We start from the raw sequence: 17,468 nt of genomic DNA, 5'->3' as shown, positions 1-17,468 counted from the left end.
GAAGGAACGAGTTTGTCATCCGCTTCCTTAGAGGAGCGAGGAGGATGAACCCCCCGCGACCCCCGTCGGTTCCTATGTGGGATCTTTCACTGGTCTTAGACGCACTGAAAGCACATCCCTTTGAACCCTTAGAGACCGTGGATATGAAATACCTCACGCTCAAAACCGTTTTTCTGATAGCTCTGTCTTCAGTAAAACGTGTGGGAGACCTTCACGCGTTATCCACTAACGCTGCGTGCCTCGAGTTCGGACCCAATAACTCTAAAGTTATTCTCAGACCGAGGCATGGGTACGTCCCCAAAATTCTGGGCACTCCCTTCAGAGCGCAGGTCATTTCCCTGTCAGCCCTGCCAAATGATGGCTGCGAAGCGGATAGTAATCTCCTCTGCCCAGTTAGAGCGCTAAAAAGCTATATTTCACGCTCCGCCGCCTTCAGGCGTTCAGAGCAGCTCTTTGTTTCGTTTGGTGGGCGCACCAAGGGTCTCGCCGCCTCGAAACACACCCTGTCCAGATGGATAGTTGACGCTATCGCAGCTGCTTACGCATCTAAAAACCTGCAGTGCCCTTTGGGCATTCGGGCACACTCCACCAGAGGCATGGCCTCATCGTGGGCGTGGTCCAGTGGGATTCCCATTCATGACATTTGTGCGGCGGCAGGCTGGGCCTCCCCTCCACATTTGTTAGGTTTTACAACCTGGAAGTCCCCGCTTTGCAGGCCAAAGTGCTATCAGTCTAGGTCTCGCGTAAGCCAGCCCACTGTCTGTGCGCGGGCTATGTTGTGGATTTAGCTCTACTGGTTGAGCTACACTATGTGGGAAGTGTTAGTTGGACCGGCTGTGCCGCTCCCTGCCCCATATTATGTGCTTGTGTACTGTGGTATCTTGGCCGCCCAGCTCCGCTTCGCGTTCCCTGGGCCCCCCCCCATGGGATTCATTCAGGATGCTGGGCGCGCGCACGGCGTTGACAAGGGTGTTCCCGCAGCGTAAGCTAGCTTACGCAATACGAGAGAACCTCTCGTAAGAGAACGTACTCGGTTACTAACGTAACCTCTGTTCTCTCTAGAGAGGGAACGAGTATTGCGTAACCCGCCGTGCTCTCGCCACGAGCTCATTTCGCTTCATGCGACAGAAACCAGTGAAGCAGCCTCTGTTCCTTGCTTATATACGCTAAGCCACACCCCTAATGACGGGCTGTGACGCATTAAGCGCGCCAAGCGCGCTCATTGGACGTGACGTCACGCACAAGGCTCAGCCATAGGCTGCTGCAGTTGCCGCAGGGCAGCCAATGGGCACGCGATTCGCTTGCCCTAGGTCTGCAGGCTGCCGCACTGCGTTGACAAAGTTTTAAAAAATTAAGGATAATTTTTGGCTTCAGTATCTCGAGAAAGGAGACTTTCCCGCAGCGTAAGCTAGCTTACGCAATACTCGTTCCCTCTCTAGAGAGAACAGAGGTTACGTTAGTAACCGAGTACGTTTTTCTCTTGCTGCTTGAACTGTTTTTTTGCAAGCCACACTTGTGCACACACACATGGTTTGTGAATGCAGTTTGTTATATTGATAATGATGATAAAAAATCATATAGCCTGTTCATTCACTAATCTCATTCAGAGTTTAATTCTGTATCAAACGTGTTACATTACCATCTCTGTGAAACTACAGTAATGAGTTACAATGACAGATCATGGCACAACAAAAGAAACAGAGCTATATTCTCTTGTAGAAACACAGAGATATCAAAAAGCAGCACATGTTGAGATCCATGTGCTGATTGTGGATGTCTGTGTGTGTCTGAGTCAAGCAGGAGTTCAAAATGTTTTAATGCACTATATGATTTCAATATTCTTCAGAATAACTGATTACAGAAACATTGCTGGATTTCATGTTGTAGATTAACCAATATATTATACATTAATTAAATACCCATTAATTCAAAACTATTTATAAATGCTTTATAAACTCACAGTTACAGCACCCAGAGAGAAACTACTGTTATAGTCAAGGGTCAAGACCCCAACTAAAGCAAATACTGATCTCCATCATGGAGACTACAAACTTTATTATTTTCAATAAAACATCAACAACTAAATATCTGTTAATTCTCAACAACAACTTTTATACATGTATGAAAGAAAAATGTTAAACTGGTTTGTAAACTGTTTTCACACTGTGTGGCTGGAAGTCAGTTGTAGTTCTTGTTTCTCTTTTTGCTGTTCTTGTTTTTCTGTCCTTCAGTGATTGTGCTTATCAGGTGTTCATCAGTTTCTAAATTCACTCACTTCTTTTCATTCAAGTGGACTATATTAGTGAACTAATAGTGAATGAGGGAATAGGGTGTGATTTGGAACACAACCTCTGAGTGTCGACTTTGATCGCTGTTAATTCACAGTATATTCCTGTAGGCTATTTTCTCGAAAACAACAAATATAACTCAGAATGCATTGCTTTCTACAGTATATTACTGTTTTAATGGAAAATGTTATGATACTGTCAGAATTTTACCCTTTTTTTTACAGCAAGTACAGCAAGGGTTAACAGTGTTGCTTAGTTGGGGACATTTAATATTCAACAAAATTATTGATCAGCCTGCAATGACACCATTATATGAGAACTGAACTGAGCTGGATGATGACGTCACTGCTATATATATAATTAACTAAATTAATAACTTTTTTACAACAAAAATGAACCATCACTGAACTTACTTAAGCTAAACTATGACACTATTTTCTTCTAGATCTGCAGTACAGCAGAAACAAACTTTGTTGAATTATTTTCCTGTTATCCCTGTAAAGCTGCTTTGAAACAATCTGTATTGTAAAAAGCGCTATATAAATGTATAAAATGGATTTTTCCGTTCATGACCCTTTAACATATAGGTTCAAACTGAACTTAACAATAGCAAATTTCAGCATCTGAGTGTTCAAAAAATGCAAATTTGATGATTCATGTTTTGTGGAGGCACCATAGATCACATATGATTACAAACTGTCTGCTTCAGCAGTCAATAAGATTAGAATCTGATGATGTGGTACAGTCCATTCCTGTTCCCCTCCATCAAAATGATTCAAATTGGTTGTCATCAGATGGAAGCATTTAAGAAACCATTTTGTAAAGTGGATGTACTCAAAATTACCAGCAAATAACCTTGCGCATTTTTAAATCCCTCTTGGTTATTTGAAAATGTTTGCCATTGATTAATCATTAATGTCAAGGTAATTTGACTGTCTGCGTTTATAGTCGTTAATCATAAGTAAAAAAGGTTTGTCAGAATGCAGTAACTATGACAGCGTCTCCTCTCAGACACAGATTAGGAACAGAGGGCTGACTTTTTAGACGGGGGGACACAGCACCTTCAAAATGTCCACCCAAACATCCAGTTTTAATCGCAAGCTTTTATACTGTAACCTTGATTCATATGTCATTATTTTTGTACTACTTTAATACTGCTTTGAAGAAGTTACTTTTTAATAGTATTATGTACAGCTACTTTTCAAAAGGGTAGACTAACTGTATTGAACTACTAGCTTTAGATTTTCAAAGAAGCTTTGGCATAAATAGAAACTGAGAGACCCACTGAAGTATTCACAGCTTTTCAAGCAAATTTACACCACAGAGCAGCAGGCACTGATTTTTTTCAAGTGAGATTGAATCAGCTCATGATTGAATCATGGGCATGCTGGCACCTTTCCAAGCCCCAATTCTGAGCATCAGCAGACTGGGCTCATTCCTTCACTTGAAAACTATATAGAAGGAAGAGTGCGTTGCCTCCTTAATCTATGGTAATCATGTCTACCAAATACAGATGACTTGAGCAGGTAAAATTTGTTTAATGTTTACATTTTGTCCATGACTTATAGTCATGTGCACATTATACTTGTTTTTGAATTGCCTGCTATGCCAACTAAAGTCTAAAGATGATCTATTCATTTTAACAAAATGGTAGATGTGGGGTAAAGTGTGCCAGATGTTTCTTTGCTTCTAAGCTGTTCCAGTGATTACACCAGCCGAGCATCCAAATGATGGAAATGCTACGTCAGTGGTCTGGTTGAAAAATATATAAAAAAACAGACCTTTTTTTTTTTTCTTTTTTTTTTGATCGTTATTAGATAGAACTGTTAAACAAAGAATTAGATAATAGTGTGGTTCTAGTAATGCCAAACATATTCTTACATAACATGTCCTCCTTATTTTTTCCCTAGCTCTTTTCAACCTCATCCCTGTCGGCTTAAGAGTGGTGGCCATTCAGGGAGTCAAAGGAGGTTTCTACATCGGCATGAATGGGGAGGGCTTCCTCTACAGCTCAGTAAGATTCCCCTTAATCAGTTTGCATGCCTGTGTGCGTGTGTATACTACATGGAGGAATGCTGCATGCAGTGCATACTGTATTCTTGGAGCTCATTTATATTTATACATGTAGGCCTACTCTGTGAGCTCAGTTTCATTAGCACAAAAAAGTGAAAGTGCTGCATTCCCACTGAGAAACCTTGTCTTTGCTATCTTGATTCAGTCGTTAAACCCTTGCAGTGTAAAATTCAGAAAAAGGGCTGCTTTTAGCATGGCTTAACAGCGTGACAGCAACTGTGTTCCCTGTAGGCTTCAGTTGAGTTATGGTGGATGACAGGCATATGTTCTTGCCCCCACTCAGTCAGCAGTTGAAACAGGTTTGTGGAAAAGTGTCGGAGTGAGTTACAGACTTCTGGCAGATTATATAACGGCTGGTCACAGAACTCTTAATCCTGTTAAAGACAATCTAAGAAGAAAGGAATAAATTAATTTCCTGTTACCATTGCCATGAGGTTGGTTGGCATGGATTCGTTTTAGGCCATATTAATGTTCAGCATTAATAACAAATCAGTTCACAAAAAATCCCTAATTTTTAACTCTTTACTATGCATAAACTGTATATGAAATAAATGCTTTGAAGAACAGAAAGAAGTAGGAAATTAAGTGCACAAATGTAACAAAATGTACATGGTTCAGAATAATAAATTTTTTTAAACATTTTTTTAAAACATTTTATGAGAAGTGGGATATGTCTGGTATTTTATGTTCGTAGCACAAACTGACCAATAGTGCTGAGCTTTTGTATTTGAAATGCTTACAAACTCATTACTCTTAATGACAGAAATAACATGCATGCAAAATTTGTTGGCTTCACACCATAAAAAGATACATAGCCATTTAAAACAAACAAACAAACAGAAGTAGAACGTGCACCAAAAGCAACAGGGCTCAATTGGCTTCACTACTTGAGTAATAATTAAGACCCTTAAACATTATGAAACAGCTGCAGATTATTAAGTATATATATATCTGAAATTTTCTTCTAAAATTAGCATTTTTTTCAAGCTTGTATATTTAAGTTCAGTAATTTCACTTTAATGACAATTAATAGGTAATTTTCATTGCCATTAAAGTGAAATAACTGAACATAAACATACAAGCTTGATAAAAATGATCATTCTAGAAGGAAATTTCAGATAAATGATCATTTCAGATGGCACTATCTGATATATATATGAAGACTTCAGATGCAAAAGCCTCTAAGTGCCATCTGAAATTTCCTTCTAGAATGATCATTTTTATCAAGCTTGTATATATATATATATATATATATATATATATATATATATATATATATATATATATTTATTTATTTATTTATTTATTTATTTATTTATTTATTTATTAAATCATCTCAATTAGGCAACATATCAATATGAATGTCTTTTTGACTGATGGATTAAAAATTGTGGTTCAAGAGCAAGATATAACTGGGATTGGGACAAATAATGTTACCAAGCAGTGAGCAGAAGTCTAGTAGTTCAGATTGACATATTGTTAAAGCAAGAGGAACATATTAAAGAATGTGGCTTTGAAACAACATAGATTTTTTATTAAATGGAGGAAAACACTCCCTTGCTATTTATATTGTCTCCCTTTTGGTGCCCATAATGTTTAATTAACTTGCTGAAATAAAACCCAAGATCAGATGGTTTCACAAACATTGGAATGCTTTTATTCAGTATTTACCAAGCAATGCCAGTGATTAGATAAGGGGACTGATTCCCACAGATTTCTATTTAGTGGCAGTCTATGCATTTTAGATGCATTTTTATTTATGTTTTACTGTATAATGCAATTCTACACAATTTACACACTGCACTGTTTTATTCGTTTTATGTTTTGTATACTTTTTACTTTTTGAAACTGCTATCTACCTCTGCTGCTCTAATGTCTGAATTTCCCTCATGGGATCCATTAAGTCTTACCTTTTGGTTTTCCTATTTCACAAAATCAGAAGGAGGGCACTTCTCTTTAAAAAGTAACCATCTGTTCTTCAGTTTCTTAACAAGTGCAAGTGCTCAACCATAAGCAATGCAGGATGTAGTGTGTCTGGATTTTAGGCTATTCAAGATACACACATACTTTATATAACAGACTTTTTTAATGACCAAGAAGTAAGTTCTGTAACACTTTAGAATACTGTTCCTTCATTAATGAATAACTACACAGGCACAAATGAGTAACACACTATTAACTCTCTAGTAACTACTATTAACTAACAAGAAACTCTTAACAAATTAGTAATTAATAGTGTGGTACTAGTAGCTAATCAGTAACTTTTTTTTTTCATTACACCCAGAGGACTACTTATAACTACTATATACAGGTTCATAATTAACTTGAATAATGCATCATATATAATTTATTCTAAAGTAAAGATCATGGTAATCCACTAGTAATGACTCAAGTATTACCTAATCCTTCAGAATGAATTACTAAATATTTGGATCAGTATTCTAAAGTGAAAAACATGATAACTCTCTAGTAATGACTGAAATCATTGTAAACTTTTGAGATTTGTGTAAGGTTTTGGACAGTAATGACTCAAGTGTTACTACATCCTTCTAAAGGAATTACTAGTTATTTGGATCAGTATTCTAAAGTGAAGATCTTGGTAACCCACTAGTAATGACTCAAATGTTACCAAATCCATTGGAAGGAATTACTATCCAATCCCTTACAAAAACCTCAAAAGCTTACAATGACTTCTGTAATTACCAGGGAGTTATCATTATTTTCACTTTAGAATACTTATCCAAATAATTAGTAGTTCCTTCTGAAGGATGTAGTAACACTCGAGTCATTACTATCCAAAGCCTAACAAAAACCTCAAAAGTATGAAAACATTTTAGTTATTGATTCAACTAGGCACTATTAATTACTAATTTGGTAATCAGAGTTTCTTGTTAGTTTATAGTTGCTAGAGTGTTAATATTGCTTTACTTATTTGTTCCTATGTAGTTATTCATTAATAATGGAACAGTATTCTAAAGTGTTACCGTAAGTTCTTCATCAAAAGCAAAACCTACTCTGACAGTGAGTGTGTTTACATGCATGTTCTTAACCCGATTATGCTTAATAAGCTGACAATGCACGTGTTCATGTAAACGCGTTAACCCGTTTTCCTTTTTCCTTAAGGTCATAAGCGGCTTAAGCATAAACCGATCATCACAGCTAGATTTTTGCCCTTTACACTGATTTCACTCAGCATGTAAACGCATTAACCTGATATCTGTCGGCTTTTTGAAGTGTGCATGTGTGATATACAGGAACGCGTTCTTACTGTGAATTTAAGCTCATCCAGCGAGCGTTTTGCGGTAAGGAAGGAGAAAAATGTTCGCAAACTCAGACTCTTTCTTGACCCAAAAAATTATAAAAGTGATCTTATCTTGTGCAGCAGAAGAGGAAGTGGTACAGGCAAAATCCTGAATCTGTAACTGCATGAGAGGATAATATATGAGCCATAAGTTTCACGCTGACATGCAATACTCTTATTAATGCTTTATTTGACATCACAACCAACATAACAAATGAAATACTATGAGTCAGATACGCAAATGATTACGTTTTGACGTCGCTACCTGGAAATAACCCGATTTATTAATAAAGTCTTGTAAACGTGCGGTTTACTTGCGTTGTCGGGTTATAGGCTCGCATGTAACCCCCTGACAACAGGTTATTTCTATAAGCAAAAATGTTTCAGATGAAGTCTTGGAGACGGTGTGAACATGGACGGTGTGAACATCTTCCGTCAACTCGCTTTCTGATTGGGTATTGTTTTGTTTCACGTGGCAATCTCCAGCGCATGCGCTCGTTTGTCCTCGGGATGTTGAATATTTACGATTGGAGATCGGGGCGGCTCTGACGTTCTTCCGAGCAGATTCAGCCACTCTTAACACACCTCACACCACAGGAAAATCTGATCAAATAATCTGTAGAACCATCAAGATAATCAGGACTTTACCTAGGATTGTCAGAAGGGGAGAAATTGGTCCAAAATCACCCCGAATATCTTGTAGTATGTACCCAGAATTAGTTGTGGCTGGACTTTCAAGCTCCACCCATCTCCACGTTCCAGATGACTTCCCACACAGTAATATACTTGTACTTACAGCAGGGTATAATTTCTCTTTTTAGATGTCCTCTGTTGAGGTTATTCAGTCACACCACTTTCTGTCATTGTTAGTTTTAACTTTTAAGTTTATGAGACTTTCCCTGTTTTGGATTATCTTGTGACATACTGTATACATATTCAAAATGTTATAGTTGTTATTCTCTGTTTAAGGCATATGTCTGAAAGATTTATGCAATGACGGATGTGAAGGTTAATGTTCTTTACTCCCTTCTAACAACTTGTCTGACTCTACTTCAACAAATTCCGGTCAATCTCATAAACTATAATGTTATTGTCTGATTGAGAAGTTCTGCTGAATTGGAATCTGCACAGATGCTGTTGTAGTCCTCCAGGACTGCAATTACTTGAAGAAGTTTCCCTTGTTCATTATCTCTGGACCCCAGGAGATATGTTGTGATTCCTTGCTCCATGAGCTCGGTGAAGTCTTGGCTGTCTTCTCCCTGCTTTAATGATGTAGTTCTTACTTGCTGTGGAAGGCTTTGATCTTTGCTTTGATCCTTGCTGGCTCTGGATTAATCATCAACCTTCCAAAGCTCTTAGAGCCCCAAGCTATTGCAGAACACAGTTCTATCAACTGTTTTTTGAATGAAGACAGTTGACACTCTTATCTTGAGATAGTGTCTACAATGGCTGTATTTAAAATATTTAGACATTTTAACACTTTTTTTTATGCACTCTATGCCTTTGCAAGAACAATTTTGGTGTGAAGCTTAGTTAGAGACAAAGCAGTAGATTTTGTAAAGAACTTGTAAAGAGTAAAATTCTGTTGTTCAGTGTGTTTTTTGTTTTGTTTTTACTTCAAAATATATTTTATATCTTAAAAAAACATAGAATATATATTTTAATCTATTTTCAGAATGATTTCTTAAATTATTTCTAGAGAATCCACCATGCATTTAGTCCTGTACAGTAATGCACGTGTAAGTCAATTTGTAAGTACCCTAAGCAAATAATATGCACTTTTAAAGTACATTTTACAGCAATAGCTTTCATTAATAAATTATGATCTCTCCATGAGTAGAAAATGTTACAGATCAGTATCTGAGATGTGTGAAGGTCTGAAAGTGCTACAGTTGCTAAAGGGCTACAGTGCGGTCTCATAACCATATATTCAACATAATTCAGTCATTTAATTAGAATATCGATGTGAAATGTGAAATGCCTGATCAAATATGCTTTTTAATTGATTGTGTCCTTTACAGTGGACAGATGTATTTTCAGTTATGGAATGTAAATTACAACAACTGGATTAATAATTAATGAATTAATGAAAAGTGTTCCTTAGATCTTTTTCTACTGGAAAAAATATCTTCTGGAAGTTTGGGGAAGATTTAGTGCTAAACTACTTTTGTCAGCCGTGCTGAATTTATGTTGTCATAAATAAAAACACATTGACATATAAAGGGCACAATCATATAGAGTTATGGGAAAGGGTCAAAGGTGATCGCCATGATGGCTATTAAAGAATGGTGTGAAGTGCGAAGTGTAAATAATGACTATTAAAATCTGTCCACTGTAGTGGATTCCAGCATCTTAGGGTTAAAATAAATCTGGCTACTCCACACTGGCTCCCACTGATGTGACACCAAGATAGTCAGAACCCTGTAGTAAGTATAATCTACACATTTTTATAATTATTTATTTTCTTTAGCACCTTAAAACATGCCCATGGGTGTCTAGTCCTACAGAGTTAGCTCCACCATGTCCTAACACACTTGCTTTGAAGTTTCTAGCTGTAACGGTTATGCTGCATATAAAGGCACGAAGATGAAGATAAAGGTTCAAACAGTATTTAATAATATTCACAGGGTAATTTCCACACGAAGAACAGCAAGCAAGCACTACCAAACGTAAACAAGACTGGACAAGGGTGAACTGAAAACACAGGACTAAATACACAAGATGATTAACGATGACACAGCTGAAAGTGATGACAAATCAAATTAGAAACCATGACAACAAACTAGTTGCAGGAAAAGGTGCAACTGAGTCCAAAAAGAGTGATATTGTGACATTTTGCCCCCTCCCGGAAGGCGTGACCTCGCGCCGTAGAAGAGATCAGGGAGAGAGAGGGCTTTGGAGGAGGACAAGGAGCAGGCGAAGGGGTGGTAAGAGGGGCAGGCAAAGGGCTGGTGAGAGCAGGCAGAGAGACAGGCAAAGAACACCAGGAAGGTGAAGATGGTGGGTTCGACCAGGAGGTGGACATGAGCAGGGATGGTCTGATGGCGCACCAGGCCACAGCCAGGACAGAGTCCCATGGCAGCGTTGCTGGAGGGAGGAGCCATGGTGGTCAGGGTCTCCACGCCACCCTAGGGAGGAGTGGAGGTAACGGAGCCCATGGAGGTGGAGCCCTAGGCGCCAGGTGGAGCTGGAACGACTGAGGGCTGAGGCATAGCTTGAGCGAAAGCGGAACTGGACTCTCCTGGGCATCCCCCTGTTTGTCTAGCATGCCTACCAATGCTCTGACTTTCAATGCAAACCTTTAGAATCCACTGGCATCATGGCTATGGATAGAAGGGTCGACCATTTAATCAGCAATTTGCCGCAAGGCTAACTGGTGAGATTGCCCATATTGCTACTTCAAATTTATACTTAAATCTCTATCCTCAGGTAGAAGATTGTCTAATGAGACCTTCGGTCATGCCAAGTCCTGTGGGTCTCCCTTGGTGAAGTCAGGGATTTTTTGGTGTAGGCCCTCTGTCTATCTTCTATAGCTGAGGGTAGTCAGGATGCTGTCCTGTGTCTCAATAGAATGGCATGCTTGCAGTAGGTGCTGTTTGGGGATGCCTGGACTTTGGATAGTTACGCGCCCTCTGCGGTGGGGTTGCTGCCATAGGGTACCTCTCGGGTTCACAGTACTCAGGTGTTGATGCGCAGGAGGGAGATTCATCTTTATTCCCTAATTTCTTCAGGCTAGTGATTATTTCCTCCACCAAATCTGATATGTTGTGTCTAGGAGGTAGGGGTGGTATATCCATTGCGCGGGGAAGGAAGTCATCATCCCACTACAGGAGGTGGTGGCAGTAGCCAGTCTTCATATTCTGGTAAAGGCACTGTCATATGGCAAAGGCACTGCTGTGACGACAGTGCAGTCCTGAAGTGTCCACTAGTTTCTCCCCTGTGAAGGCCTCCCTCCCCTTCCTTTACCTCTCTACAGATAAAGCGTTGGCGGGATAATTCTGGTTCGCGTGGCTATGCGGAAGTGATAAAAATTCTGTATTATAAATTTTTAGATAGTTTAAATAGTTTAAAGCAGGGGTGGGCAAACTACGGCCCGCGGGCCACATACGGCCCGTTAGGCTGTTTAATCCGGCCCGTCGAGTATTTAAAAAATTGTCTTAAGATCGCATTAATTTTGCCTTTTTCTTGCAATACTTTGCGTTTTATATATATATATATATATATATATATATTGTGTTGCATATATTTGACAATCAGAATATCAGATATTTCATGCCATAGCTAACAAATGTAGAAAATGAAAAATGACATAAAAGCAGATCATCATTCATTCAGCGCTGTTGTGGCTGCGGTGTGTCACGTAACAAGCAATGACGCGTCACCATGGAAACCAAACAGACAGCGACTTAAGCGCATAGACTTGTTGCACGTTAATGTTTTTTCCTTTTTTGGAAACTCACAGAGAAAAAAAAAATTTGGTAACCGCTTGCAACTTTAGTTTAGTTTTTCCTTTGATTTGTCTGCTATTTAGTTTCTTTGCTCCTCTGGATTTGTGGATGTATCCTGACTGATTCCGTTTACCGACCTTTCTGGCCCGGCTTTTGACCGCGCTCCCCTGTCTGTCATGTACAGAACGTACTCGGTTACTAACGTAACCTCGGTTCTCTCTAGAAGAGGGAACGAGTACTGCGTAAGATATCTTACGCTAGGGGAAAATCCTTTTTCCGCGAGATATTGAAGCCAAAAATTATCCTTAATTTTGTAATAATGCAAAACGCGTTGCAGCAGCAATGCAGACATAGGCGAGACAGCTCGCGCGCCTATTGGCTGCTCTGCGGCAACTGCAGCAGCCTATCGAGCGAGGCCTGGCGTGACGTCAGACCCAATCAGGGCACTTCGCGCCCGCTGCGTCACGTCCCGCCGAAATGGCCGTGGTCTAGGCCTATAAATATCGCTCGCAGGCAGCTATTATCTGGTTTTTCATCATCGAAGCAACCAGAGCGTGTGCATGCACGGCAAGATACGCAGTACTCGTTCCCTCTTCTAGAGAGAACCGAGGTTACGTTAGTAACCGAGGTTACTATTAGTATTACGTTAGTATTCCATTCTTGTGGAATGCGCTCTGACACCCAAAGGGCACTGCATGCCCTTGGAGGCGTATGCCAGCGCTATAGCATCAACTATCCATCTGGATAGGCTCTGTTTCGACGCGGCTAGTCCCTTAGAACGTCCGCTAAACGAAACAAAGAGCTGTTCCGTCTGTCTGAAAACAGACGAGCGAGACACATAAGCTCGTAATGCCCTGACTGGGCAAAGGAGGCTCGCGTCTCTTTCCTCATCAGGGACCGGTAGGGCTGACAGAGAGATAATCTGCGCCCTAAACGGTGTGTTGAGGGATTTTGGAACATAACCGTGCTTAGGTTTGAGTATAACTTTTGAGTCATTGGGCCCAAACTCCATGCATGCCGCGCTCACAGAGAGCGCGTGCAGATCCCCTATGCGCTTCACCGAAGCGAGAGCCAGCAAAAACACCGTTTTGAAAGACAGGTGTTTCAAATCGATTGACTGTAAAGGCTCAAATGGCGCACCTTTCATGGCTTCCAGAACCGTAGAAAGGTCCCATACGGGGACTGAGGGAGGACTGGGAGGATTCAGTCTCTTAGCTCCTTTAAGGAAGCGGATGACTAAATCGTTCCTTCCTATTGACTGACCAAGCGTTGTTTCTGAGAACGCTGCTATAGCCGCCACATAAACTTTGAGCGTGGAGGGGGCCCTGCCCCCATCCAACAGCTCTTGTAGGAAGGAAAGCACCTCCGTCACATCACAATTTGTGGGTGACACACCACGGGCTGTGCACCAGCCCGAAAACACTGACCATTTCGAAGAATAGAGTCGTCTTGTAGACGGAGCTCTAGCCTGCGTGATCGTGTTTAATACTCCTTTAGGGAGTCCAACATGTACCCGTTGATGGCCCAGACATGAAGGGACCATAGATCCGGGTGAGGATGCCAGATCGAGCCGCGGGCCTGTGAGAGGAGATCTCTCCTCACTGGTACTGGCCACGGGGCAGTACTTGCTAACTGCATCACGGCTGGGAACCAAGGTTGGTTTTTCCAGAACGGTGCTACCAGCAGTACTGAGCATCCTTCTTCCCTGATCCGTTCTATCACCTGAGGCAGGAGAGAGACGGGGGGAAAAGCATAGAGCGGGCGGCGGGGCCACACATGGGCCAGCGCGCTCCTGCTCTTGGAGAAAAATTCTTGACAGTGAGCGTTTTCTTGAGACGCAAACAGGTCCACTTCCGCTCTGCCGAATTTCTTCCACAGCAGTTGGACTGTCTGTGGGTGTAGGGACCATTCGCCTGCCGGAACATTGTTCCTGGACAGTCTGTCTGGTCCTATATTCATGATCCCTGGCACGTGCGCTGCTCTGAGCGAGCGCAGGTTGCACTGAGCCCATACCAGGAGGCGTTCTGCCAGCCTGTACAGTTTCTCGGATCTGATGCCGCCCTGGCGATTTATGTAGGATACCACAGACATGTTGTCCGAGCGGACCAAGACGTGGTGACCTTTTATTTGGGGACAAAAACGCGTCAGCGCGTTGTCTACTGCCAGCATTTCGAGGCAGTTTATGTGCAGGAGCTTCTCCCGTTCTGACCACTGGCCGAAGAACGGTCTGCCCTCGAGCAGCGCTCCCCATCCCGAGGTGGACGCGTCCGTGGACACCACTTTCACCCTCGAGGAAGTCCCCAGGCTTACACCTGATTGGTACCAGTCGTTCGCTTTCCAGGGTTTCAGAGCTGTAACGCATTTCTGATTGACCCTGAGGCGAAGCAAACCGGGTGCCCACGCTTTGCGTGGGACTCGCGCTTTCAGCCAAAACTGCAGCGGGCGCATGCGGAGCAGACCCAGCTGGAGTACTGACGATGCTGAGGCCATGAGACCTAGCATCTTCTGAAATCTTTTGAGCGGGACAGACGCGCCGCAGCGAAAAGAGTTCGCTGTGCGTCGAATGTCTACCGCGCGCTGTTGTGATAGTCGCGCTATCATGGATAGTGAGTCCAGTTCTGTGCCCAGGAAAGATATTTTCTGACTGGGTGACAGGGAGCTCTTCGCCCAATTGACACTCAGACCCAAATCCTCGAGGTGATCGAGTAAAATGGTCGTGTGTTCTATGAGCACTGCGCGAGATTGCGCTAGAATCAGCCAATCGTCCAAATAATTCAGCACTCGCATGCCTCTCATTCTGAGGGGTGCGAGCGCCGCGTCCATGCACTTCGTAAATGTACGGGGTGCTAGGGACAAACCGAACGGCAGGACTGTGTACTGATATGCCTGGCCCTCGAAGGCGAATCTCAAAAATCGCCTGTGACGTGACGCTATCTGTATTTGAAAATACGCGTCTTTCAGATCTATTGACACAAACCAATCTCCTTGGCGAATCTGCACAAGGATTTGCCTGGTCGTGAGCATCCTGAACTGTCGCTTCACAAGCACTTTGTTCAGTTGCCTTAGATCTAGTATGGGTCTGAGACCCCCGTCTTTTTTCGGTACCAGGAAGTATCTGCTGTATAGCCCTCCTTCGCTCTGATCTTGAGAGAGGGGTTCTATGGCCCCTTTTCTCAATAGTTTCGTCACTTCGGCTCGAAGTAGATGTGCTACTTCTGTTTTTACCGTGGTCTCGACGCGCGCCACATAGCGGCGAGGGCGTCGGCGAAACTGCAGCGAATAGCCTCTTTTTATAATGTTCAGCACCCACTTCGAAACCCCGGGCAGCTTTGCCCATGCGTCTGCATGGATAGCTAGGGGTCGAATACGAAGCGCGCTCCGCTCGCTCAGCGATGGAGAAGCTTCTGTGTGCTGTAACACAAGCGTGTCGCTCGTGACATTTGAGGCATGGGGCGCGCTGATGACAGCGGGCAGATTGCCCGCGCTCGACTCCTCTACGGTGGTTAACCGCGAGGGGGAGGGCTGGGCGGTTCCCGTGGGAACTGTCATGTCTATGTGTGGATGTGGGCGCGGGACAGCGGGCACATTTATCACACCGAAAACATCGTTCGCTTGCGTGAAGCGAGTGCACGTTGGTTTCGTTTTTACAGAAACCGTGAGACATGCATAACGTGGTGTTAGTGGGCACTGGGTAGTGGGCACATTCACCATGTTTGAAGCGCAACCGACCTGAGTCGGTTTTATGTGCGCGAGCCCTGTGTGACAGGCTGTGCTTATGTGTAGGGATGGGCACTGGGCAGTGGGCATTCTTACTACACACGAAACACCATCGGCCGTGGCCGGGACACCAGAAAATACGCTCTTTTGGGGATTTATCTGGGTAGCCGTGAAAACGGCATTTGTGTGCAGGCAAGCGGGTGACAGAACCGACTTGTTGGCTGCAGAAAACACTGGAACAGTCACATTTTCTGGAACTGGACGAGCGAATAGCTTTGGTGTGAGTCCGGCCGCAGCGGGACTGGAACACCGTCGTTTTCCTAGCTGTGCTAGGACGACTTCGGGGCCTCGGGCTTCACCGTAACCTTAGGTCGCGGGCCGCGTCCTGCGGGGTGGCGACCGGATGAGCGGGAGCGCGGTCTCGCGCTTCTGGCCTGGCGGCGCTGTGAAGTGGAGGCGGTGGACGGTGGCTGTGGCTGTGAGCTCTGAGCAGACGGTTTCGCACGGCCTGCTGCAGAGCTGGAGCGCTTCGGGAGGAAGTGCTTCATAGCCTGAGACGCTTTCTGTACCTCTGCGAATCTCTCCGCGAAATCTTTGACGGAGGATCCGAAGAGGCCTGCGGCGGAAAGCGGGGCGTCGAGGAACGCGGTGCGCTCAGACTCGGCCATTTCCGAGAGCGTCAGCCATAGATGTCTCTCAGACACGGTGAGAGAAGCCATAGTCCGTCCAATGGCTTGCGCTGCAGACTTAGTAGCACGAAGGGCGAGGTCCGTGGCACTCCTTAAGTCCGGCACGCAGATCGCGTCAGGTCCTTCCTCATCCAGCTTACGGAGGAGATCGGCCTGGAAGATCTGGAGCGTTGCCATGGTATGCAACGCTGACGCAGCTTGCCCGGCGGCGGAGAAAGCGCGGTGGAGCAAGCTCGACGTCGTGCGGCAAGCTTTAGAGGGTAGGGCCGGCTTAGCGCGCCGTCCAGCGGAGGGCGGGCATAAGTGGGCCGCTATCGCCTCTTCAACCGGCGGCAGCGAGAGGTATCCTTTGTTCTTGGCATCGTCAACGGCGGAGAATGCCAAAGAAACAGCAGGACGCACTCTAGCAGAATAGGGGGCGCTCCAGGACTTGGCGACTTCTTCGTGTAACTCAGGAAGAAAAGGCGCCGGTCTGGACACAGGTGAAGCGCGCTCCCCAGGCAGGAAAAATCCATCCAGCCGGTTGTGAGCGGGCTGCTCAGGCAAAGACCACTCGAGGCCGAGGCTCGCCGCGGCCTGTGCGAGTACTCGCATGAGTTCCGTCTCGATGGAAGCTCTCTTGCCTGACGAAGTGCGGGCAGGGGGCGCGGGGTCCTCAGAGCCCGCCCAATCCTCACTGCCTGACGCCAGGATAGAGCAGGAATCATCCTCTCCCAGCAGGGCTTCCTCATCCGCGATATCAACGGAAGCGGCGGCAGACGGCGGCCGCTGTCCGTCAGGAAGCGAAACAGAAGAAGCCGGGGAAGCAAGCGGGCGAACCGGCGAGCTTTGGCGGCTGAGGGAGGGTTCCGGGGCCCGCTGGGCACGGCGCTTTTTACGGCGCGACGCCGCGGCGGGCGGGGGAGCAGTCTCGGTGAAGACGGCTAGGCGAGTCCTCAGAGTCGCCATTGCC

The 17,468-nt window shown here is 44.0% G+C and overlaps 1 protein-coding gene across 5 annotated transcripts in view; it reads left to right on the top strand.

Moving 5' to 3' along the window:
• Window positions 1–17,468, top strand: part of fgf12a (fibroblast growth factor 12a) — a 105,559-nt gene that overhangs the window by 59,565 nt on the left and 28,526 nt on the right. For all 5 annotated transcript variants that reach the window (XM_082174110.1, XM_082174108.1, XM_082174107.1 and 2 more), the window contains one exon: window positions 4,199–4,302. In XM_082174110.1, coding sequence (XP_082030236.1) covers window positions 4,199–4,302 — 104 coding nt within the window. The remainder of the gene's footprint in view (window positions 1–4,198; window positions 4,303–17,468) is intronic.

This window comes from Leuciscus leuciscus (genome assembly GCF_965113295.1).
Source record: "Leuciscus leuciscus genome assembly, chromosome: 6".
Taxonomy (NCBI): domain Eukaryota; kingdom Metazoa; phylum Chordata; class Actinopteri; order Cypriniformes; family Leuciscidae; genus Leuciscus; species Leuciscus leuciscus.
Note: the sequence above shows the minus strand (reverse complement) of the source record. Positions and strands in the feature narration are given on the sequence as shown.